This window comes from Ochotona curzoniae, unplaced genomic scaffold (genome assembly GCF_017591425.1).
Source record: "Ochotona curzoniae isolate NIBS_2020 unplaced genomic scaffold, NIBS_Ocur_1.0 contig_66, whole genome shotgun sequence".
NCBI classification, from domain to species: domain Eukaryota; kingdom Metazoa; phylum Chordata; class Mammalia; order Lagomorpha; family Ochotonidae; genus Ochotona; species Ochotona curzoniae.
The window spans coordinates 8,001,378-8,027,236 of record NW_024466512.1 but is presented as its reverse complement, the minus strand read 5'-3'; the positions used below and the strand labels follow the sequence as shown (position 1 = coordinate 8,027,236).

The 25,859-nt window shown below is 51.3% G+C and overlaps 1 protein-coding gene across 2 annotated transcripts in view; it reads right to left on the bottom strand.

Annotated features, from left to right (window-relative positions):
• LOC121164099 (minichromosome maintenance complex binding protein) overlaps positions 1–25,604 on the bottom strand; it is a 36,577-nt gene extending 10,973 nt beyond the window's left edge. Inside the window, exons 1-7 of one of the 2 annotated variants that reach the window (XM_040992007.1) lie at positions 25,402–25,604; positions 8,691–8,776; positions 8,164–8,304; positions 8,004–8,045; positions 5,110–5,211; positions 3,245–3,389; positions 1,377–1,528 (exon numbers count right to left, since the gene is read on the bottom strand). In XM_040992007.1, the coding sequence (XP_040847941.1) occupies positions 1,377–1,528; positions 3,245–3,389; positions 5,110–5,211; positions 8,004–8,045; positions 8,164–8,304; positions 8,691–8,776; positions 25,402–25,459 (726 nt within the window). In that variant the 5' untranslated portion in view covers positions 25,460–25,604. The remainder of the gene's footprint in view (positions 1–1,376; positions 1,529–3,244; positions 3,390–5,109; positions 5,212–8,003; positions 8,046–8,163; positions 8,305–8,690; positions 8,777–25,401) is intronic. The other variant, XM_040992006.1, reaches the window with a different exon arrangement.
• Between the last annotated feature and the right edge of the window lie 255 nt (positions 25,605–25,859).

Here is a 25,859-nt window from a genome sequence, read left to right as displayed (position 1 = left end):
TGAGTGTGTGTTACACCCACCCTGTTACTTCATTACTAACTGGGAACCTGAATTCTCTGAAAACCTGCAATCACACAAGAGGAAGGAGATGGGATGGTTACTTAGTCTTGGACTTATTCCTAAAATCTGCAACATTGGGAGGAATAAAACCACTGCCCGAACTCAGGTTGCTGCTCCAGGCACCAGCTGCTGCACTTGTTCTCTAGGTCCCCGTTACGGCCTAGAAAAGCAGTGGAGATGGCCTGGGAGTCTGGGCCCCTGCACCCACTGGGAGGCCAGGACCAAGCACCTGCTTCCTGGCTTCACCTTCGTGCAGCGCTGGCCACTGTGGCCATCCAGGGAGCGAGTCAGCCAATAGAGACTCTCTGTGTGCCTCGCCCCCTTTCTTTGTCACACTGTCCTTCAAAAAGAAAAAAAAAATTCTAAAAACATAAAAAAAAAAATTGGAAACACTCCATCTTAACCAGCAGCAATGGAAAACAAACTATTAACAGTTTTCCCCACTCTTTCAGTTTAAATACAAGTAAGGAAGGGGTTTTCATGGAAGAATGGCAAAACTGAGGTGGTACTAGGAGCTGGAGATGACGCAGCAGGCAGGTGTCTGGCCTACAATGGAGCCCCTGGGTTCAACTCACGGCTCAGGCTCCCTGCTTTAGCATTCTGCCAATGGAGAAATCGTGGGAGGTAGAGCCCGGGGCAGTAACAATGTGGCTAAAGTCCTCACTTTGCAGGAGCCAGGATCCCATGTGGGCACCAGTTCTAATCCTGATGGCCCATCTTCCCATCCAGCTCCCTGCTTGTGGCCTAGGAAAGCAGTCGAGGACGGCCCAAAGCCTTGGTTCGCTGCACCCGTGTGGGAGACCTGGAAGAATCTCCTGGCTTTGGATAGGCTCAGCTCTGGCTGTTATGGCTGACTGAGGAGTGAATCAGCAGATGGAAGATCTTTTTCTCTGTCTTCCCAAAAATCTGACTTTCCAATAAAAATAAATAAATCTTTAAAAAAAAAAAAAAAACACAAAGATCCTGGGAGGCACCGGTGGCTCAAGTAGCCACCACCTGCCACGCCAAGCTGGATCAAGCTCCCGGCTGGAGCCCCACCTGGGCTCTGCCATGGGCGTGTCGGAGGGTGTGTGCCTGCTCTCTGCCTCTCAGATCAGGAAGTGACCACATGCCCGTCGTGTCCAGAGAGCAGCACAGGACCGCAGACGCCTGCCCTCACCCCACTGAGACCAATCTGATTTCTGATGTGGAAGCTGTGAAGGTGACATTTCTGTTGCTGAAAGCCACTCAGCTTGTCGGGGTTTCTTACAGCAGCCAGACGCTAAGAGCACTGGCTTTCCACGTCCAAGACCCAGCATCTCTGCAGAGCAGCCCACCTTCACAAGGCACGCAGGGCCTTTCTCTCCGGGCAGCGGGAAATTCAGATCGAAAGGCGAGGAGAGGTTCAGGGAGTTGAGCTGCGGCCTGGTGGAGGCTTCCGTCTCCAGGCGTTTGGGCTCTCCACGCCACTGCAGACCACCGACACCTCCTACAGGCAAGGAGAGAAGGCGCTCAGTCACACAACGTGCCTCTTTCGCGTTTGGTCAAAGGATAGTTCTGAGCTTGAAAAGTTCCAGCTGTCACTTCTTAAAAACTTAACCAACAAATCTCTATGTTTGTCATGCAAGAGAACAAAGTAAGATCTGAATGTTTTAATTTTTCTCTAAGAAAAAATAACTAATTCCTCCTCTCAAGTCTCACACGGGTGCTTTCAGCAGTTACATTCAGTGCCGTTATCTGACATCTCTGACCTAAGGAATGCACAGAACAAAACAGGTGGACAGCAGATAAACTTCTACTTATTAAGCAGATAAAACTAGATAGCAACGGATTCCTCTAGCAGGCATTTCCTAAGCTCTGTTATGTGCCAGAAATGAGACCAGCTGTGGGAGACGCGCCATCAGCCAGCTCCCGCTCCTGAAACAGCAACAGCTTAGAGCTGCAAACTCATCAGAATGCACACAGCTCCCAGAATGCCCTGCAGCAACACGCGGCAGCGCACACCACACACGCCTGCCAAGGGAACGAGAGCCAGTCTCCACAACGCACACAATGACTCCCCGTGCACAGTATTCGTGGCCTGACAAAACTGCGGACAGAAAGAGCAGCACGTGTCTGCTGGAGTCAGGGGCCAGCGGGAGCGGGGAAGGCAGGAACAGGTGGAGATGCTCGCAAAAGATCACGAGTGACCCGGGCGAGGAACTGTCCCTGATCCTGACTGAGGTGCTGGTCACACACATCCATACATGTAATAAACTGCACAGAGCCACACACAGGTAAGCGTGTGTGGAAAGGGATCTCCAAGGGCTAGGTGTTTGGCACAGCATGTCTTTTTTTAATCTGAGAGGCAGAATTACGGAGGAGGAGGGAACATGGAAGGAGGGAAGAGAGTGGGAGATGAATCGCTCTTCCAGCCCCTGCTTCACCCCCGGACAGCCGTGGTGGCCAGGGCCGGGCCAGGCTGGCGCCTCTGCTGCTCTAGCCCCTCTTGCCCCTGACACGTGCCTGGTTAAAGGTGCTACGGGAAACCGACTGGCTCGCCACGGAGAAAGACAAACCTGGCTTCTCTCCACAACCAAGCAATCTGCCACTTACACAGGCTGCGTCTGAAATCAGCAAGACACACGGCCAATTCTGAAATCGCTCAGACTCTCAGTACATTGCAACCTTTGGTTTCCCTGTTTTAGTCAGATTTAATACTTGACAGATGCCTTGAAATAAACACAGAATACTACAGTTCCATGTCGCTCCCTCAACAGCGTTAGTGTCACAAAGTCAAAGTGCCACCATTCCAACAGGAAAATAAGAAAGGATGTTTTCTGGCACATTTTTAAGGTGAAGGACTAGCCTTTCCACACAGCTTAAGAGTTGGAATAAAAATAAAGACGAGAGACAAGCCTTTTACCCCTTCCCACTTGAGCCTCTCAAGGCGCACATTACAACAGCTGCTTCTCACTGAGTGAGGCCCACAGCTCGGTTACAAGGCACTGACCAAAAAGAGCTGTGCAGTCAGAACTCCCAGAGCCGACACTGCGCCACGCACGGAAGCCCAGAGCTGACACTGCGCCACGCACGGCCGGCTCCTGCACCTCGGGAAGCCCAGAGCTGACACTGCGCCTTGCACAGCCGGCTCCTCCATCCCCAGCCATCTGATGTAACAATTCTGGAAACCTAGTGGCCATGAGAGAGCAGACGGCACCAGTACCTGCTTGTCTGGCCCCGACATGCTGCTCTTTCTGCTTGCTGGGCTGCAGCTCCATGTCCTCGTCGTCTTCGTAACTCCTCTTGTGCCTACTGGGGGTGTAGGATGTGGAGGGACTCACCCGTGCTTGGTTGGCATTAACATAGGCGTGAAACCAAAGGTTAAGGAAAAACTGCTGCAAACTAAGAGCACCCGGTCACACTAACTATATGACTAACACAGGTCATCACTAGTCTGGATGATCCAGTTTTAACTAATGGATAAATCCTTGCCTTGCACACACTGGGATCCCGTGTGGGTGCCAGTTCATATCCCTCTGCTCCACTTCCCATCCAGCTCCCTGCTTGTGCCTGGGAAAGCAGTCGAGGAAAGTCCTGTACCCACAAGGGAGCCCCGAAACAAGTTCCTGACTCCTGGCTCTGGACTGGCTCAGCTTCAGCCATGGCGGCCCCTGGGGATGTATCTCCTTCCGTCTGGACACCTGTCTTTCCAATCAAAAATATCTGCTCTCAGGAGCAGGTTTCCTCATGCCAGCTACTCTAGCTGTAAATAACCATCAAACCAGACAAAATATATGAGGCAAATTATGTGTGCTCACTGGACAGCAGAGAGCACAGTTACGCTCCTTGAATGCAGAGAAACACCAGGCAAAGCCCGCGTTTGCCCAGCTCTCCGTCGGAGGCGTCCGCAGAACCCTACCTAGAGGACGAAGCACAGCCAGCTCAGGGATGCTGAATGAAGCAGGTGGCATTTGCCGGAAAACAACCTGGAGGAGGCAGCCAGAGGTCAGCTCAGAAAATCTAGGTACGTTCCATAAGGATCTCGGCCTTAAGCAAGACTCCTCGAGGCCCTGCAGGAAAGAGGCTGGTTGGCGCAGAGGCTGTTGCGGTAGCACTAGAATATGGGCCTTCCGGAGGTGGACACCCCAGGCACTGGGCACAGCCTAGGGACAGCACAACTCTATTCAGCAACTATTTCTTTAAGATTGATTTATTTATTTCAAAGTAAGAGTTACAGAGCAGAAACAGTGAGAGATCTTCCCTCCACTGGTTCACTTCTCAGATGACTGCAATGGCCAGGGATGACCAGACCAAAGGCAGGAGCTTCTGTGTGGATTCTGGGCCCAAGGACTTTCTTCCACTACTGTCTCCAGACCATTAGACCATTGAAAGTGGACAGATGGGACACAAACCAGTGCCCATAGAGGATGTTGATTTCACAGGCTTTACTGACTTTGCTACAGAGCCTGTCCCAGCAACATTCTTAAAGACAACATTGTATATCATACAACATTGTGTGTCATAACTAACAAACATTGTTAGCCATACAAAGAAGTAGAAATGTGTGACTCATATTCAGGTTTAAAGTCAGTCAATAGAAGCCTACCTAGAGATGATTCTGACATTTGACCTAGCAGCCAAGGACACTAAAACGCAATCAAGGGGCTGGAGCTGTAGTACTGTAGGTGAAGCTGCCGCCTACAGTGCCAGCACAGTATACGGAAGCAGGTTCAAGTCCCGGCTGCTCCACGTCAGATCCAGCTCCCTGCTAGTAACTTAGAAAAGCAGGAGATGGCTCAAGTCCTCAGGCACCCACATGGGGAACCTGGAAGAAGCTCCTGGCTCCTGGCTTCAGACCAGGCCAACTCTGGATGCTGCAGCATCTGGGAAATGAAAAAGCAGATGGAAGATTTTCCCATCTGTCCTCTCTAACTGCCTTCCCAATAAAAACAAATAAATCTTTAAAAAGAAACAGTCCTCCAGCTAACTTCACTGTACCCAAACCTAAGTGTTTAGAAACTAAGTACCTGAATTGTAGTCTTAATAACCAAAAAATTCAACAGACAGGCAAGTTCAGATAAAGGATATTTCTTTGACCCACGTGGACTCCCCGGGCACTGGAACACAATAGAAAGTCTGTCTTTCCAAAGTGGTGGACCGTGGGGAGTTTAAGTCAAGCTCTTGTTGAGGCTGTGATGCACAAAAATATTCCAAGAAATGTATTAAGAAAAACAAATTTTTAAAAAATTGGCAACCATATTTTCATGTTTACAAAATCAAAGCAAGAGTTTACATTAAGGGTTAAATTAACCTGCAATAATTATGTTATTCTTTAATAACTTGTATAAAATCATTTTTGATACAATAGTCAAAACATTACCTCCCTCAAATTCACAATACCAAGTACCTAGGCTACAAGGTTGCTGCCTCCTGAATCCTTTTAAAGATAAAGCATGTGGTACCCCACCATCTCTCTCACATAACTATCAGAATCGGCCTATGATCCAGCAACTTTGTGACACATTCGCTCCCAGGTGGCTCTAAGCTGAGAACAAAGTCACCGCTCCTTGGGAGAGGCACCCTCCTCTAAGACACGCTGGCAGAGTCCTCGGAGGCAGAAAGAACCCAAGATGAGCCTGTGACAGCACAAGCGGGGGCTCTCTTGGCTTCTAAGCACTGAGCCCTCTCTTGTAGTGGGGTTGACTTCCTTCTAGCAACATGCACACAAATGCTCTCCTGGTCTGCTGAAGGGTCACAATGCCCACATGTCCATGTCTTGGCCCGTTTTCAGATGCTGTGTTTACTGAGCTGGATTACATTATTGTTTACATTAATATAGTATCTTAACGTGCCATGGCCCCTTAAGCAAGGGATGCAGTAAATATTCATAAAGTGTATTAGCATAGTATTACCTTACTGAAATACTCTAAAAGGAAAAACTCGGTTGGGAAAACTGAGGTTAAACATACACTAAGATTAAACAAACTCATCTTTGGTCTTTAAAAAAAAAAGCATTTATTTGAAAGGGGTACAGAGAAAGTGACAGAAGGAATGAGAGTTCCATCCCCTGGTTCACTCCCCAAACGGCTACAAGAGCCAGGTTTAAGTCAGGCCAATCCGGGAGCCAGGAGCTTCAGCCAGGTCTCCTATACAGGTGGCAGAGACCCGAGCACGTGGCCATCTGCTGATTTCCACGTGGGTCAGCAGCAAGCTGGATCAGAGTGGAACAGCCAGTCCAGCACTGCAGCACAGCTCATCAAGCTGTTGTCTATGTCACCAGCATCCATAGGGGCTCAGGTCAATGTCCTGGCTACTCCACTTCTGATCCAGCTCACTGCGCATGTGCCCACGAAAGCAGCGGACAATGGGCCAAGGCCTTGGGCCCTGTCACCTACCTGGAAGACCCAGAAGCAGCTCCTGGCTCCTGGTTTTGGATAGGCTCAGCTCCAGCTGTTGCAGACATTTGGGGAGTGAACCAGCAAATGTAAGAGCTCTCTCTTTCCTTTTTTTCTCTCTGCAGCTCTGCCTTCCAAATAAATAAATCTTAAAAAAAAAAAAAAGGACTCAACCCAGCACTTAAACGGGATGCTGGCACTGCAGATGGCATGTTAGCTCAGAGTACTACAGCCCTAAAACCATTTCTCACCTTAATCCAATACTCCAAAGAAAGCAGGCCCTCTGTCCTGTGTCATGACATCGGGATCCCCTACTGCAGCACTGGTTCAAATCCTGGAAGCCCCACTTGTGGTATAGCTTCCTGTTCCTATATCTGGTAAAGCAGGAGGTGGGGCATGTGGCCCAGTCACCCAGGTGACGCCTGGATGAAGCTCCTGGCTTTGGCCTGGCCCATCTCTCCCCGGCCACTGTAGTACCTGGTGTGTTAATCAGTGGGTGGAGGGCATCTCACTCTCTCTCTCTGACACTCTGCCTCTCAAATCAGTCAATCTTGCAAACAGTACTGGACATGAAACCTGCTTGCTCTGACTGCAGTGGAACACTCCTCGCCCTCCGAGTTAGCGGCTCCTCTACTCACATCTGTCCCCCACACCAGGAGCTTTCAGCAATCACCAACAACTACTAAAAACTGACATGCTGGTACCAGGGTTTACATAGGGAGCTGGAGAACTCGGTAAGCACAGGTTGAACTCAGGGTGAAAGGAGGCCTGGAGCCTCATAACAAACCTGGGCACCGGCTCTGCAGGCAGAGCCAGAACACAGCTGGGGGCGTCAGCGGCACCCCAGCACTCTGTGGGGACCCCACCCGAGCACCTGCCAGGCTGTGCCCCACGTGCGCTGCCTGTTCTCTTCCCAGCAGCTGACAATCAGGGACTGTGTTTCAGATATGAAACGCACCAATGGGAACCTTTCCTTACTATGAAACTGGAAATGCCAGTTGCAGTGCCAGGCATGGGGAGCCATAATGCCGTAATGCTGCCCAACCCCCTTATCAGCAGGAAAGCAAGCTAGTGGGCAGTCAGACCGCAGTCCCTCTGTAACTGCTCTCTTTAAGTCTCTAGTCCACGGCCGCTGCAGTCCACAACTGTACCTACATGAGTGCTCTGCTTTCTCTCTTATCGCTATTTAAGAGCGTCAAGTTTTCCTATCAATGAAGACTTTATTTTAAAAACATTTCTTACAGGAAGAGGGGGCAGGATTTAATTATACTTAACCAACAAGCAAATACCAAACTCTAAGTCAAATTTTTCTTTCAAGAAAAACATATAACATAACATATCTCTATATCTGGTTTAAATATATATATTATATTATATATATATTACATATATATAATAGTCTACCTTCCAAAAATCCATAATAGTTCAAGAAAAAGGAAACCAAAGTTAACATTTAAAAAACTTATTTACACAAATTTATTTATATTAATTTATTTATACACACAAGTAAATTTAAGTTCAACCAAAAAGACTAATGCCCTATTTAGGAAAAAAAAATTCGTAATAAAATGTGCTAAAGATACATACCCCACACTCGGCTACATCTCTATACTTTCCAAAATGAAGAATCTGTGACCCAAAACAAAAGAAAACTGGATTACGTAAACATCAGAACCAAAACTACGATTAAACACATGTGCACACACGGACAGAATTCCAGGCAGAAAGCCCGAGAGGCCATACGTACGCGTGCTTTCGTGTTCTGGTTAACCGTCTCATAGACACCCATGTAAAACTCAGGGTCAAACATGTCCTGAATCATGCAACGGAACTTCACAAAACTGTTAGGTTTCAAATAATGAAGGGGGACTTCATTCAACGATGGCACCTTAAAGCAAAACAGAAGCCAAGTGAGTCAGAAGAACCCCCGGCCCTAAGACGCACATCCTAGGAAGCTTGTGCGACAGCATTTGACAAATGTGAAAAGACACGCTTTGCTCGGAACACAGAGCTTCACTGACGGCGGCTTCCTCTCCCACCACCAGCACCTGCCAGTACAAGTTCTAAGTGACACGGGCCCTTACTGCCACCTAGGGGCGATACAGAAACGTGTAATTGCTACAACTTCAGTGGCAAAGGGACCAACATCTTACAATGCACAAGTACTTGAAGCGTCCGTACATATTTTTATTTTAAATCACATGTGAACTGCCACTCTCCTGGGAAAAACCAGTTTGCCCAGTCCCTCCCCAATCAAAGCCGCCATAAACTTACCCATTTAGGAGCATTATTTTCTTTCAATTTTTCCTTAAAATAGTCAATTACTTTCTTCTCCCAGTCTGGGTTAACTCCATTTTGGGCTGGAAGAGAAAAAAAATACCCTTCAAGGCTACAGGTACATTATTCAGCAATGAACAATTTTCAAACTGAGTCCCCTATCAATTTAGCCAGAAAGAGGGAGAGGTCCTGCAGGAGGGAGGGGCCCTGAAGGAGGGAGGGCCTTGCAGGAGGGAGGGGTCCTGCAGGAGGTAGCTTCCCTGAGGCAGGGAGGGGCCCTGAGGGGGGGGAGTCCTGAGGGAGGAGGGAGGGAGGGGCCCTGAGGGAGGGAGGGTCCTGCAAGAGGAAGGAGTCCTGGAGGAGGGAGGGGTCCTGCAGGAGGGAGGGGTCCTGCAGAAGGGAGGGACCCTGAGGAGGGAGGGGCCCTGAAGGAGGGAGGGCCCTACAGGGAGCTGCCCAGCAGCTCTGGCACTAACCATGGAGCTGAGAGTACCCAAGGGGTGACACACTGGTACACACGGGCACCGCACGAAGCTGAGCACCAGGCCATCAACTGTAAGGTACTCTGCTCCTTCAGAACATACACAGTTCAAACAGTCTTTTTGGTTTTGTTTTTAAGATTATCTATTCTTATTGGAAAGGCAGATACACAGAGAGAAGGAGAAAGAACCACTTGGGGAGTGAATCAACGGATGGAAGATCTTCCTCTCTGCTCTCCTCTCTGTGAATCTGACTTTACAATTAAAAAAAAAAAAAAAGCAGCAGCAGAAGCTCCTGGCTTTGGATCAGTTCAGCTCTGGTTATTGTGGCTGTCTGACGAGTGAACCAGTGGATGGAAGCTCTCTCCTCTGCCTTTCAAAGAAAAAAAGTAAACATTTCATTAAAAGCAGTAGTGCAGAGTATCTGCCTCTTGTCCCAACGGCTCCACCACATCCACTTTCCTGGCCCACTCCAGATGAAGCTGCCTGCACCAGTCACTGTTCCTCTCAACCATTTAGTCCATCTTCCTGTGCGGTCACCTCATGCAATCACAGTTCTGTTCTCAACCTCAGGAACTCATGCTGGACAACTGCTTCTCATGGAACCAGCCTGGCATCTGGCCCCACACTGCCCAGGGGTGCTCTCCCCGCATGGACGGGACCTGGCACACACCCCTGTCCTATCCCCCCATCTTCCTAGTCTGGAACAGTCCCTTTATCTTTCTTTACTTTCTATGAAACGAATATAAGCCCTTAAAACTGAATGCTTCTCATTTTGCACTTGTCTCATGTTGTCAGAATCAGACTCCAGGCAGGGATGATCAACACGGTCACGTAAACTCGTAGCTCTGCTGCAGCCTCCAGCGTCAGGCCCCGTCTGAGCACACAAAGGGCTCACCTGGCGGAAGCTCCCCTTCATCAAACCCAGAAAAAATGAGAGATGCCAGCAGGGCTCCCGGCAGGCTGAGCTGGAATCTGGGTGCTAACAGAGTCCCCTCCGCTTTGCTCAAGTGCCAGGAGGGCCTGCAGGAACAGTGACCTGGAGAGGACGTGTCCACTCTGAGTTCTGTTCCTGCTTTCTGCAGCCTCTCCCACTCAGCCCACAGGCACGCTTACTGTGCTCTCCGCAGAGGCCTGCCAACGAAGAGAAAAAGTTGGCCTATCTAGTTAAAGGGCATGTTCAAAGACAAGACTAACAACCGAGGGCCACCCTAACAACACCATTCTGACGGATCTTTGTAAGAAACATGGGTGAGAGGAAGCTACCCCAAGGAGTGACCGAGCAGCAGCTCAGCACGCCAAGTGCTTTCCTAAGCCTGGACCACAAACAGCTGGTGCTGTCTGCCAGTTAAAGCACAGAACATTCCAAAATGATGAAGGATGCCAGTAGGGCCCGCTCTTCCCTAAGCCTGCTGTGCTGGGCACTCCAACTCTTAGGAGGACACTTGCACCTGAAAGCTAACAGGTCTATGGGATGCCATATCCCAGATGCAGAGCACTCGGAGGAAGACAGTATGGCACTCCGAGGACAAGTAGGCACTCCTAGACAGGCCCCACGCTTTACAGGGAATTTTTAAAGACCGCTGACAATTTTGCTCTCTATTCACAGCAAATTAGCCTTTTCTATCCTCAATTCTGCCAAGGACTGTGACATGGAGGTACTAGAGTTCAAGGAATTAAAGCTGTAAATACAATGTCAAGGCAACGGGCTGCAGCCTGGTCCTTAGCCATGCGCGGCCCCTCTGCGGCCCCTCTGCGGCCCCAGGGCTCACAGCCGCTCTCATGCAGGAGTCAGAGTGGCTGGAGACCACTCCAGGATGACATCACTAATGGGGGCTGCAGCACCTGTGAGTCACAAGCTTTTAGAAAAGAGAAAAGACTGATTGGGCCCAGCGCAGTGCCTGGCCGGCTAAGGTCCTCGCCATGCATGCACTGGGATCCCATAATGGCACCAGTTCTAATCCAGGCAGCCCCAATTCCCATCCAGCTCCCTGTTTGTGGCCTAGGAAAGCAGTCGAGGACGGCCCAAAGCATTGAGACTTGCACCCACATGGGAGACCCAGAAGAGGCGCCAGGCTCCTGGCTTTGGATCAGCTCAGCTCCAGCCATTATGGCTGCTTGGGAAGTGAACCATCAGATGGAAGATCTTCCTCTCTGCCTCTCTTCCTCTCTGTATATCTGCCATTTCAACAAAAATAAGTAATTACTTAAAGAAAAAAAGGTCTGGCACCATGGCCTAGCAGCTAAAAGTCCTCCCCTTGAACACGCCATGATGCCATATGGGCACCGGTTCTATATTTCTGCCTTTCCAATAAAAATAATTAAAAAAAAAAGAGGGCCCGGCGCAATAGTATAGCACTCCCAGGATCCCATATGGGCGTCAGTTCTAATCTCAGCAGCCCCGCTTCCCATCCAGCTCCCTGCTTGTGGCCTGGGAAAGCAGCTGAGGACGGCCCAAGGCTTTGGGACCCTGTGCCCGTGTGGGAGACCCAGCACAAGCTGCTGGCTCCTGGTTTCGGATTGGTTCGGCTCCAGCCTTTGAGGCCACTTGAGGAGTGAACCATCAGACAGAAGATCTTCCTATCTGTCTCTCTTCCTCTTTGTATATGACTTTCCAATAAAAATAACTAAATCTTTAAAAAATAAATAAATAAAAATTCAAAAAAAGAAAGAAAAAAGAAAAGATTGATTTATTTGAAAGACAGATGCCAGGGGTGGGAGAAGGTTGAGGGGGGAGACCGATTTCTCAGCAGTTGGTTCATTCCCTACAACTGTGGCCAGGACAGGAGCAGGCAGGGGTGAGGAACGCCACCCTGCCCTGCCTTGTGGCTGGCAGAGGCCTTGCCAGGCACGTTGGCGGGGAGCTGGACCTGAGGGGCGCCATTCAGGACTCTAACGTTTGGGAGGCCAGTGAGGCAGGCCGGAAGCTCACATTGCCCCGCCACGCCCCCTTGGAGACTATGGCTGACACTGTGACCGAGGCAGGTGTGAAGATGAGGCCAGAAAGGCAAATGTCTGTGGACTCAGCTGACATCCTCGGCTGGAGGGAGCTGCGCGTGGCCCACCCGTGTTTCCCCTGTCTGAGCCATTGTGGTAATTCTTCCGTTCAAGTACACCCGAGCTGGGTCATCCACAAAGCTCCAGTTTAGCACAAGCAGACGCTGCTAGAGCTCCCAGAATCCCACCTGCAGCATGATGAACTCTGAGCAATCTAAGAAGCAGTGCCCTCAGTCCCCTGTCTCAGCGCTGCACAGCTAGGGCAGACAGGGCACAGCCACAGCAGAGGAGGAAGCTCCTGGCTCCTGGCTTCAGATCAGCTCAGCTCTGGCCACTGCGGCCACTTAGGGTATGAGACAGTGGACAGAAGATCTTTATGTCTCTCCTCCTCTCTATATATCTGACTTTCCAATAAAAAATAGATAAATCTTTTAATTTCAAGAGCCAATTTGTTGACTTCTAAATAAAAGTCTACTGCAATTTTAATTAAGACTGTGTTGAATCCACAGGTTAATTTGAATACTGACACCTATGACTTCTCCCACGGGGAAGACGGCTCGCGGACGATCTCACACTCTGGCTGTGTCTTCTCCCCACCTTCAGGACCTGTCTGTGCCTCCTTCCCACACTGCTACACTCCCTCTGCGCCAGGAGCACAGCCAGGTTGTAAGTCGCGGCCAACTAGTGGCTGCTCCAGCAGAGGGGCGCCACACACACTCCCAGGAAGGTTCACTTCTTACTGCTGTTCCAGGTGAGCCACAGCTTGCCACCCCTGTTTCGGGACATGCAGGCTGACTGCTGGCTTGGACAGCCATGAACACGTGCGCAGGTTGCTCTGAGCGAACGTAAGCTTCCCCATCTCAGGGTAAGTATATGGCAATCCAACATGAACACTGACTTCCAGAACGCCTGCAATGCTTCCCTTTCTCACCAGCAGCTTGTAAGAGGTCCAGCTGCTGGCAGCCTTGCCAGTACTTAGCATTATACAACTTAAAAACCATCTTACCTGCTCACAATAGCTCATCAAGGGTAAGTGTGCACTTCCTGAATGCTAACAGGGCTGAACTGTCTCCAGGTGGCCATCTGCCACCCTTGCATCCCCCTACACAAACGTCAGCCAGGTTGACTTGACTCTGTAAACTGGGTTAATTACCACTGTATCCTATATTCTGCACACAAGCCCGCCATTGGATCTAAGAGACGGTTTCAATAAGTTTGTAGACAAACGAAAATCAAGAAAATTGTTTTGGTACAAAAGATCTATTGGGGAACGCGTGAAAGCCCAAGATCCTTCCGAAAACCTTTGGTGTCTCTCTCCTTTCAAGGGGCACCCCCCGGCCATCTCAGGGGAGGTACTTGCCCCTCTCTTTTCGAGGGGCTCCCACCTCTCAGGGAAGGTGATTTCCCCCTCTCTCCTTGCAAGGAGCACCCCACCTCCTGGGCCTGTCCAGAGCACCCCACCTCCTGGGCCTGTCCAGAGCGCCCCACCTCCTGGGCCTGTCCAGAGCGCCCCACCTCCTGGGCCTGTCCAGAGCGCCCCACCTCCTGGGCCTGTCCAGAGCACCCCACCTCCTTTCCTGTCCAGAGCGCCCCACCTCCTGGGCCTGTCCAGAGCGCCCCACCTCCAGGGCCTCTCCAGAGAACCCCACCCCCAGGGCCTGTACAGGGAGGTGCTTTAACCTTCCCACTTTCCATGTCCACTTCATTGCTTTGCAAATAAAGTTCTCTGTCTGCAACGGGGAAAAAAAAAAAGGAAATCTAAACATAATTTTTCATAACACATTTTCCAATACTTTTTGATGACTCCTTGTATGCCTGAAGTTCAAAATTCATACCAAAGGCACCCGGCACAGTAGTCTAGCAGCTAAAGTTCTCACTTTGCACACACCAGAGGATCCCATATGGGTGCCAGCTATAATCCTGGCAGCCCCGATTCCCATCCAGCTCTCTGCTTGTGGCCTGGGAAAGTAGTCGAGGACAGCCCAAAGCCTTGAGACCCTGCATCCACGTGGGAGACCCGGAAGAGGCTCCAGGATCCTGTTCCAGATAGGCTCAGCTCCGGCCCTTAGAGCTGCCTGGGGAGTGAATCATCAGATCTTCCTCTGTCTCCCCTCCTCACATTATATCTGACTCCCCAATAAAAATAAAATAAATCTTATTTTTTTGTGTTTTCTGTAACAAGAGAGTCCAAGTAAGTCTGCTCAGAGATGCAGGTATCTGAATCTCCCAGTCACAGCCATGTGGCTATGCCGGGCCAGGCTTCCTGCTGGGGATTCTAACTCCTCGTCCACTGCTGCCAAGTGCTGGGCAAGTCCTGGGCTTGGACAAACCCGAGGCCTGAGAATTCCCTCCATTCACAGCAATCATGCTTCGCCTGCTGGCTGCTCACCAGCGAGCTCTAGGGTCTTGAGGATCTGGAATTACCATCCAGGGACATCTATCCTCGTGTAGGTGAGGACTGAGTCCTGACGGACACTCAAGGAACACTGTACTTGCAGTTAAGTGAGGGAACTGAGACCTGGTGGTTTAGAGGGGAGACGCTGGAAGATCTGTATGGGTGAGACTCATGCACCAGCCCACATGGGAATCCGGAGTCCACATGCTACTACACACAAAAACTAGGGCTGGGGGCCTGTCTAGCAGACTAGATCCCAGTACCTGATTGAATCTCGGAACAGGGGATGGGTCACATTAGGCAGGGCCATGACACTAACAAGCATGCGAGAGAACCAGGTCTGGGGAAAGATTCTGTGGGGGATTTGTGGGCCAAACCCTGTGGAAACGCCAAGTCTCACAGGTTAGCTCAGGAGTTGGAGTGGCGATGAGCTGAGCTAGGTGTGACCAAAAGCCAACACACTCATGGGTACAGGAACCAAGAATAGTCTGGACAGGTCCAGGATGCAGCACCCGCATGTGCACCCTTAAAACAGGGTGTGGAGCAGGCCAGGCCGTAACATTCACCAGCTCATAGTAGGCCAAGATGGAGGGGAAGGCTATGACAGGCCAGGGCCTAGCACTTGCTGGCATGTGTGAGATCTGGCATGTGTGAGAGTGTGGTACCCACCAGCAGGTGTGTGATCTGGATAGTGGGGCTGATTGGGTTGAAGTAGGTTTCAAGGCCCATTAACATGTATGAGAGCTGAATGGGATGTGGGACAGACTGGACCAGTCTGCTGCACATACTGGCAAACATGGGAACCAGGGCAGGAAGCAGGCCTAGTGGGGGTTATTGTGGGTCACTCCAACTAGGCTGCAGCTCCTACTAGTGTTCATGAAGTCCGAGTGTGTGGTGAGAAGGATCGGGCTGGGCTGCAGCACCCATTTGGTTGTGTAGAAGACAGGGCTGGAGGTAGAACTGACCCAGCCATTGCAACCACCAGCATGTGCATAAGCTGACTAGCGAGACAGACTGTCTTGGACCCTGTATTGGCAAGCACACGCAAGAATTAGGTCTGGATCACCTCAGATGAAATTTCTTTGGGGATCCTCCCAACGGAATTGCTGGACTCAGAACCCCAACCATGGAGAAAACTGCAGGTTCCATAGTCTATTAGTGGAGTGTATGGATCAGAGCTGGGCCCCCTCACTGGATGAGATGGACCAGTGGTCAGCATGTCCTGGTGTACCTGGAGGACGTGGCAGCACATTGGAGTCCTCAGAAGATACCTGGTACCACAACAGAGGATGGAGGACAGAACAGATCAACCAACTGCCCCTGCCAAGTATTGGCAGTGAATAATTGGGCAAATGGAGACTCTAAGGTGGACTATGTCAACCAGTGGATTCTGGATAGATTTCATCATACTTGGAGTGGCAGTAATTCAGAACCGTTGAACAATCGAAACCTCATGAGCAGGACCTTCAGAGCATGCCCCACATTGGGGACCCTGGGGTGGTGTTGGGTGGCTGTCCTCCATCCCAGGGTGCTCCATCCCAGAGGTGTTTGGAAGGCTGGGTGTGGTTTCTCTCCTCTCTCTTCTTCCCCCAATTACAGGAAGGAAAACGACAACGTGGAAATGGTGATCTCACCCACCTTCCTGTAGCCCTTGACCCTAATCACCCTAATCAACTATGTAAAAATCATCAAAAATAAAAATAACAATTTTTAAAAATGTGTACCAAAATAAATTCATCCTTTAATTAATCTTTTAGTATATCCTAATCTGCTTTTCATACGTATTCTCCCAATCTCTAGTTTATCTTTTCATTCTAACATCTTTTGCAGAGCAAGTTTTAAAAGTCTAAAACCCAATTTATCTAATTTTTGTTTCATATAGTATGCCTTTGATATGCTATTTTAAGAGCTTACTGTCAAAATTCAAGACATAAGGATTCTGTTTTCTCATGAAAGTTAAGAGTTTGGGGGGGGGTTATACAACTTTTAATTTATTTATTTATTAGAACGGCAAAATGACACAGAGAAAATAAATAATAAATTAGTATCTTTCATGTTCTGGTTCTTTCTCCAGATCCTAACAACAGCCAAGGCAGAACTAGGTCAGACCAAAGTCAAGGCAGAGCTCCAGCTCAATTCCCACGTAGGCGGCACCACTTGGGCCTTTTCTATCCAAGGCACTCTATCCTCAGAAGAGCCGAATCACAGCTCAGGGACTTGAACTCAGGCAATGGCTGGGACTGAGCTGATCCCAAGCCAGGAGCCAGGAGCTGCTTCTGGATTTCCTACATGGATACAGAGTCCCAAGGCTTTCGGCCCTCCTCCACTGCTTTTCCAGGCCACAAGCAGGGAGCTGGATGGGAAGTGGAGCAGCCAGGATGTGAACCAGCATCCTTATAGGATCCTAGTGTGCGCAAGGCAGGCTACCACACCAGCAGGCCCTGTTTTTCTAAAGTATGTCTTTGCCTGGCAGTGCCAGCATCTCACATGGGCACCAGTTCAGGTCCTGGTGATCCAGCTCCCTAATGATGGCCTAGGAAGACAGCTGACGGGGTCCAAGGCCTTGAGCCCCTGTATCCACTAGGGGAGATCTGGAAGGAGGTCCTGGTTCCCAGCTTCGGAATGTCCCAGTTCTGGTTACTGTGCCACTTGGGGAATGAACTGCGGTTGGACATCTCTGTGCCTCCTCTCTCTGCAATTCTGCCCTTCAGACAAAAAATAAATCTTTTTAAAAACTCCATACATTTAAATAAACCTTAGTTTAGAGAGGAACTAAGGGTATTAAGAAACAGTCTCAGGTGACAAAGAAACGTATACAGTTATTACTTGTGGGCTACCAAGGTGGTGTATATGAAATATTATAGATTTTCATATATTTAATATCAAGAAATAAGAAGACATGAGCTTATTAGTATTCAGCTTTTGCACCTAAAAAAGCAATAAAGTAAACCCAAACAACAAGAAAGGAAATTACAAAGCTATCTATAAGTGTCTGATATGACAGACAAATCTTCTGGCAAGCTTATTTCAGAGAAAAGATCATATAAACAAAAAATAAAATAATACATTCAAATAAAAACAAAAATAACAAAAGGAAGCCTAGTTACCTAACTAGAGATAATTAAAAAAAAAAAAAGTGAAAGGGCCTGGCATGGTAGCCTAACCTTGCACAACCAGAATCCGACATGGGCGCTGGTTCGTATCCCGGCTGCTCCACTTCCGTTTCAGCTCCCTGCTTGTGACCTGGAAAAGCAGTAGATGACAGCCCAAGACCTTGGGATCCTACACTCACATGGGAGACCCGAAGAAGGCTCCTGGCTCCAGACTTCAGATCAGCTCAGCTCCAGCAGTTAAGTTCACTTGAGGAGTGAACCAGTGTTTGGAAGACCTTTCTCTCTGTCTCTCCTCCTCTCTGTAAATCTGACTTTCAAAGAAAAATAATCTTAAAGACCCAGTTTGGTGGCCTAGCAGCTAAAGTCCTCGCCTTGAACGCACCAGGATCCCATCCAGCTCCCTGCTTGTGGCATGGGAAAGCAGTTGAGGACAGCCCAAAGCCTTGGGACTCTGCATCCACGTGGGAGACCTGGAGGAAGTTCCTGGCTCCTGGGCTGCCACTCCCATTGGTGAGCACGGGAGCAAGCTGAGGACAACAAGCTGGGCTGGGCACGGCTAAGCCTCCCTCAGCGCAGCTGTGGACTGGCCCTAGGGAGCGACAGACTGGGCTACACTCCAGCACCCACTGGTACTCGCAAGTGCCAGGGTGGGTGTAGAACAGGCTGGGCTAGGTCTTGACTCGTGGGGAGCCATGTGAAAGCTGTGTCTGGGCACGGACTAGGTGTGGCTGGACCACAATACCCCACAGTAAGAGCCAGAATGGGTGTAGGCTGGTTGAGCAAGGCCACTGTTCTGCCAGGACAAGAGACAGACAAAGCCAACCTGGGACAAGGACCCACTGGTGCGTGCGAGATCTGCCACTGGGAGGAGACCCGACAGAGGAGCCTGGGAAACTCCTTTGTAAGGACACAGTCCCTGCAGGTGAACACAAGAACCAAGGCAAAGAGCAGCCCTGACCATGCCAGGTTACAGTGCCTGCCAGCACAGCTATGAGCCAGGTCTGGGGACAGATCAGGCTGGACTAATTCATAACATCCACTGGCAGATCTGAGAACCAGTTCAGGGTGCAGGTCGGGCCACAATGCCAGCCAATTCACACTGGGGCAACGTGACAGTGGATGCTGAGGTGATGTGAGCCATGTCAGCCTGGGGTCAGTGGGTGCCGGGTTCATAACCCCAGGGAGAGGGTCTGGCAGGGCTCGGGTTGCCTGGCCCGGGTCCTGGGGCCCACCTGTGGGTTCATGAGCCCCAAGGGTGGGGGATCCAGCAGGGCCACATCGCCTGGCCCTGGTCCTTGGACCTGCCCGTGAGTGAAAAAGCTGTAGCGGTGGACGCAAACCCTGATGCACGTGGAGAGTAAGGCAGCCCATGTGGTATGTCGCAGAGAAAGAAAACAGAGCAAATTGGGCAACTATCCCAGGAAACAATGACAGTAAAAATCTGGGTGAGTACACTTGAGGTCGACTGTGTCAGCCAATGGACATTGGGAGGGTTGCCTCATCCTTGGATTGGCAAAAGCGACAGCATTTCAGAACTATCCAAACCACTCGGTCAGAACCCTCGGAACATGCACTACATCGGGACCCTGGGTTGATACTGGGTGGCGGTTCCCCATCCCTGGGTACTGGGACATTTGGGCGGCTGGGTGTGGTTTTCCCCTTCCTCTCTCCCCTTCTGGAAATGACAAGAAATGAAGAATTGGGAAGTAATGATTTCATACACTATTCCCTAAACCTCAATCTTTCCCATCCTGGTCAGTCATGTAATCACTATCATAAAAAAAAAAAAAAATTGGGACTCCTACATCAAAATACAGTTAAAATTAGAAAGGATTTGGGCCAGCGTGATGGTCCAATTGGCTAGTCCTCTCCTCTGCAAGCACCAGAATCCCATCTTGGCCATGATTCACGGCCCAACTGCTCCACTTCCCATCCAGCTTCCTGCCTGTGGCCTGGGAAAGCAGTGGAAGATGGCCCAAAGCCTTGGGACCCTGCACCCACATGGGAGACCCGAAAGAGCTCCTGGCTCCTGGCTTTGGATCTGCTCAGCTCCAGCCGCTACAGACACTCGGGGAGTGAAGCAGCAGATAAATCTTTGTCTCTCCTCTCTGTAATGCTGATCTGCCTTTCCAATAAAAATAAATCTTTAGAAATAATTAAATAAAAATTACAAAGAATTTAAATAGACATTTCTGCGAGAAAGAGCTAGAAGTTGGAACGTACCCAGATCGGGTAGCATTTGTTACTATAGAACTGAAAACCAAAACTACCCTAAGATCCACTTCACACCTGTCAGTACAGCTGTAGCTGGCAACATAAGAGGAAACTGGAGCTGAAGAGGATGTAGAGAAGGCAGCAGCAGGGCAGCTACTGTGGCAAGCTCAGCAGTTCCTCCAGGTGAAATGTAACATTGCCCCATGACCTAGCAAGCCCAATCCCAGGTCATCCACTCATACAAAAGCTCACACACAACTGTTTACAGCAGCCCTCCCCAGGAGCCAAAAAGCACATCCACCCCAAGGGCCCAACAATAGCTGGACGGACCAACGGGGGCCGTCGCACACAGTGGCAGTGCTCTAGCCACAGAAGGGAAGGCAGCGCCAACATCCTACAGACCACAACCCAGACGAACCCTGAAAATCCCTCACTGAGCGGAAGATTCCAGACTCCAAAGGCCACATGTGATTCCATTCCTATGAGAGGTTCACCCAGGTAAATCCATAGACTCCAGCAGTCCAGTAACCACCAGGGATGACGGGGACCTGGGGCGTGGGACTGCTCGCTCAGAAGGCTCCTTTCTGGAGTGATGCAAATGACAGTGGTGAGCTAAAATCACTGAACATTTCATTTACTTTTTTTTTTTTTAAGATTTATTTTTATTATTTTTTCATTGGAAAGGCAGATATACAGAGAGGAGAGACAGAGAGGAAGATCTTCCGTCCGATGATTCACTCCCCAAGTGAGCGCAACGGGCCGATACTATGCCGATCCGAAGCCAGGAGCCTCTTCCGGGTCTCCCACGCGGGTCTGCAGGGTCCCAAAGCTTTGGGCCGTCCTCGACTGCTTTCCCAGGCCACAGGCAGGGAGCTGGAAGGGAAGCGGGGCTGCCGGGATTAGAACCGGCGCCCATATGGGATCCCGGGCGTGCAAGGCGAGGACCTTTAACCACTTGCGCCACCGCGCCGGGCCCCATTTCATTTACTTTTAAAAAAAGGATTTATGTATTTTTATTGGAAAGGCAGATATACAGAGAGGAGAGATGGACAGAAAAGATCTTCCTTCTGCTGGTTTACTCCCCAAGTGGCCACAACAGCTGGAGCTGAGCTGATCTGAAGTCAGGAGCCAGGAGCTTCATCCAGGTCTCCCACACTGGGTCCCAAGGCTTTAGGCTGTCCTCAACTGCTTTCCTAGGCCACAAGCAGGTAACTGAATGGGAAGTACAGCAGCTAGAATGTGAACTGGTGCCCATATGGAATTCCAGCACTTGCACGGAAGGCTTAGCAAATTGAGTCATCATGGCAGGCCCTGAACTGTAAATTTTAAAATGCTGAGTATTTTTATGGGAATTATCTCAACAGGGGGAAAAACTGCAAAAGCATTGAAGCAAAAAGTTCAAAAGTGTCTGGGGTTGGTGATGTGGTATAGCTAGCTAACATGCTGCCTGCAGTGCTGGCATCTCCTAAGGGGGCAGGTTCAAATCCTGGCTGCTCAGCTTCTGATCCAGCTCCCTGCTATTGCACCTGGGAAAGCGGCAGATGACATCAACTCCTCACAGAGCCCTGTGACGCTAAAAAGCAGGCTGCCTTTTGGTTGATCATACTACTGTTCTCTAAAATGCTAATGACGGAGCAGTGTTCAGTCTAGTAGGTAAGACACACACTTGCCTGGTTCACTCCCTAACCTCCCAGCTCTTCCCACAGCGTCTGCCCCAAAGCAGCAGCCATGATGGGCAACAGGAATTGCACCCCTACCACCTCAGCGAAGAGACCTGGCCTGAGTTCCTAGCTCCCAGCTTTGGCCCAGTCCTTGGCATCGCTGGCCTCTGGAGAATGACTCAGATGATGGGAGCTTTGTCCCTCAAAATCAATCAGACGCTAGTGATGAGCCATTGTATGCTGGGACCAGCATCCTGGCATAGTGAGTTAAGCTGCAGCCTGCAACATGGCATTCCATACAAGCACAGGTTCAAGTCCCAGCTGCACCACTTCCAACCTAACTCCCAGCTAACGCGCATCTGGGAACATAGCACACAATGACCCAGCTATCTGGGGTCCTGCCACCCACATGCACAACCTGGAGGAATCCCAGGCTCTTGTCTTCAGCTTGTCCCAGGCTAGCTGTTGCAGCATCTGGGGAGTGAACCAGCAGATGGAAAATCTCCATCTATCCCTCGTCCCATAACTCTACTTTTCAAATGAATAAATAAATGTGTTAAAAATTAATTAAATTCCCACCTTGGCTAAGAGAGGCAATGTGCTGAGTTACCAAATGAACAACCACTGGTAGGACTCGGTCACCAGCATTACGCAGTCCAATAAAGACACAGTAAACCAGAGCATCCCTGTGTTATAAACCTTTGGACTTCAACATCCTACACAGAAAACCAGGTAAGCTAGAACAGAAACTATAAACATAGGGCTGGCCAGATGTAAAAGACAGGCTGAATCCCAAGAGAGAGCTCTGTCCAAGCAGCTGCGACCAGCCACCCCAGAATTTCCCATCTGAACCCAGGGGACAGCACAAGGACCTGCACCTGACAGTAGTTCGTGTCTGGAACAATCCCCAGGACCCCTCAGCATGGTCCTAAATTTGAGGTCTGTGGTCACAGTGACCACCCCAACACCCACCACTTCTGACCAATCCGTCCTTCTACGTCTCCATTCAACAGCCGCGTACTGAGCACGTTGGATGTTCAGCGCATCTTCAAGGCCACGAGAACAGAGTGAATCCCACGGACACGGGCCCTGAACTCCCAGGGGCCACGTGAGTTATTTCAGTCCCTTGCTTCACACTAACTTCAGGATGCACGGTCCATGCAGTACAGACAGGGTACTCCGTGGCACCTAATCTCACGGGGTTCTCCCAAAGGAAAAGTGAAATGCAACCAGGGAAAACGGACATGGGACGGGACAGGGAAGCGTACAGAAGCAACAACAGGGTGCCGGCACTAAGGTTAGTGGGTGAAGCCCCATCTCCGCCCCGGTGCCCCAAAGGGCACCTGTTCAAGTCCCAGCTTTTCCACTTCAGATGCCAGTCTCTGTCAATGTGCCTGGAAAGGCAGTGGAGGGTGGCCCAAATGTTCAGGATGCTGTACCCACTTGGGAGACCTGGAAGAAGCACCTGGCTTTGGACCAGTCCAGCTCCAGCCTTTGTAGCCATTTGGGGAGTGAGCCAGAAGACAGAAGATCTGTCTCTAACAGCCTTCCAAATGCAGAAGTGATCTTCTTTCTAAAAGTCCAGGTCAGATACGAAGAGCAACAGAAAGTCACTGAAGGACTCAACTACAAATGTGATGAAAGGAGGGGAAGGGAAGCCAGGCTGGAGGCCTGTCCAATGTCCATCCCGGGAAGGGTTACAGCTGCCTGAATGCTGGCCTCAGGCCACACCGGAGAGCTTTCACAGCCAGATCCAGTAAGACACAGTGGCCGAATTCAGACTGTGCACATCCTCAAGGCTACAGTGGGTTGGTTGTACAGCACAACTCTGAAAAGCACAGCAGTCCCTATGGGCACTAACCCAACAGCCTTCAGCCACAGGCGGCCAAGCTCGCAGACTGACACTGAGAAACTCTACTCTTCAAGTTCGGATCACTTTTGTTAACTGGTTATAAAGGCACGAAGGTGGAGATCTTCCTTCTGCTGGCTTGCTCCCCATATACCTGCAGAGGCACCAGAGCTGAGCCAGGCCTCTGGATGTATGGGAGGAACCAGAGGACTGGAGCCAACAGGGGCGGCCGGCCTCCCACAGGGGTCAGCAGCTGTGACTGGACCCAGGTACTGTGATGACACAGTCCTGGAGGCAAATGCTGGTTCCTACTCGAATGTGAATAGTCACAAGTGGCTTCTCCCAGGGCCAGCACAGCTCCAGACACCTAAGGCCACTTAACCTAAACCAAACATCAGGGTTAGGAAGTTTAGGTGCAAGCAAAAACAGGTCCTTTAGCCTCAGAAAGATGTCAGCATGAGCGAGGACACTTTTCTGTAAGAAGCATCTATCTATAAACAAACCAACCAGACAGATTCAGCAGCGACAGTGAGCCACAAAGCCTAAATTCCTGGGAAACCGGGAGATTTTTCTAACCAAATTATAACCCCTTCTGTCCTGAGATGTGCCCCGAGGGTCACACCCTTAGGACAAAACATCAAGCGTACACCCGAGTCCATATTAAACACAAAATCGGCTCCTTTAACCAGCCTGACTCGGGTGTGAAGTGCTTCTCACAAATAAATGTTCTAACTGACCCTTAACCCCGCAGGCGCCAAGCCCTGTGGAGGCATTTTCTTAAAAAGTTACCCGTGCACCTGCTCAAACTAGACTCCTGCAACTTTCCCTTCACTGTGACTTGCTGGGGCTGTCATTTCGCGTATCATCCCTGATCAGTTCCAGGATTCATTGCCACAAACATCAAATTATTAGAACTTGGTGGAGGAAAACACGTGTCCTCGTCTCAAAGATCCCCTGGCGGTGGATCGGACCATTTTTGCTCTTTCAGTAATGGATCAGGTTGTTCAGGTCCCTGGCCCCAACCCCGACCCCGGCTGAGGTGTTCCAATTTGCTGCCTTTAATCCTAGCCTGGGAAAACAGATAACTAAGCCAGTTACAATTACCAAGAGTTGCTTAGCGAGCATTTGCGCCCCTCCTGCATTTTGTGCCGGCGGTTTTGGCTGCCAAGGACTATTTAATTCCCTGCAACTCTCTCCCTCTATCCTGCCACGCTTGCACTCCGCAACTCCAGCCAGCTGCAGACAAGACAGGGGCAGCGAGCTTCTGGTGTGTGTGTGGAGGAGACGGAGGGTGGTCTCTGCCCCGCTCACCCAAAACAAATGTCAAGTTTTCTTTCTGTCCCGGAAGCAGAAAGTTGCAGCAAGAGCCATCACCGCAAACTCAACTTTTACTGAGCTCGCCTGCTGCATTCTCAGCTCTTTTCCTGCAAACTCTTCGGGAAACAGCTCCACGTTCCTGGCCAGTTCGGGCACGGGGACGGGCACCCACTGGGCGGCTTGGAATGTCATCCCAACAGAGCGGCGAGGCCACACCGGAGTCCTCCGCCCCCACTGGGGAGGACGCGTGCAAGAGTTGGAGCAACTTCGGGGCGAGCGAGCGAGCGAGTGCGCACCGGCCGGCACACCGGAAGTTTTGAAATTTCCCGGAGCTGCCCACAGGCGGGCTCCGGCCGGCCTCCCCGAGGCTCCCGGACCGCGCCGGGGTGGGTGGCCCGCGAGCCTCCGGCCCTGCCGGTGCCTCCAACGGGCAGCCAGGCCGTCGCTCACGCCCGGTCCCGGCGACCTCACCTTGGCCGCCCTCGAGCCGCCAAGCGGGCAGGTGGGAGGCACCTGCCAGTCGCGGCCCCGGCCCGCCCCGGGGACGTCCCAGCCCGGCCGGCGCAGGCCCCGGGGCCGCCGGGCGCCGCGCGAGCCCTCCCCGTGGTCCCGCGTGGGGACCGCGCGGCGGGGCCGGGCTCCGGGGCGCGGCAAAGTCGGCAGCCCTCCCGGCCGTCACTCACCGAAGAAGCCCTGCACGATCCCGAGCGGGTGGCTGAGCCAGTCCTCCCCACAGGGCATCTCGCCGAGGGCCGCGGCGATCCGGGCGGCCGGCGCCCAGCTCCTCTCTCCGGGAGCTCGGCCGCTCCTCGCCGGAGCCCTCCCACGCACGCCGAGCCGCGGGGCGCGCACCGCCCGGCCTCCCTGCGCCTCCGGGAGCGGCGGCGGGGGGCGAGGAGCTGCAGGCGACGGGCGGGCGCGGTGCCTTCGGGCCCCTAGCCTCCACTTCGCACAATGGCGGGAAACAGCCGCCGCCGCCGCCGCCGACCGCGCTGCCTGCGACCTGGGTGGAGCTCGTGCGGGGAGGGGCGGCGGGAGCGCGCGGCGCGGGCGCGGCCGGCGGGCGGGGCGGGCCGCGCGCCGGGGAGGGGGCGGGGCGGGCGGGGCCGCGACGCGGCGGGCGCCATCTTGGAGACGGGCA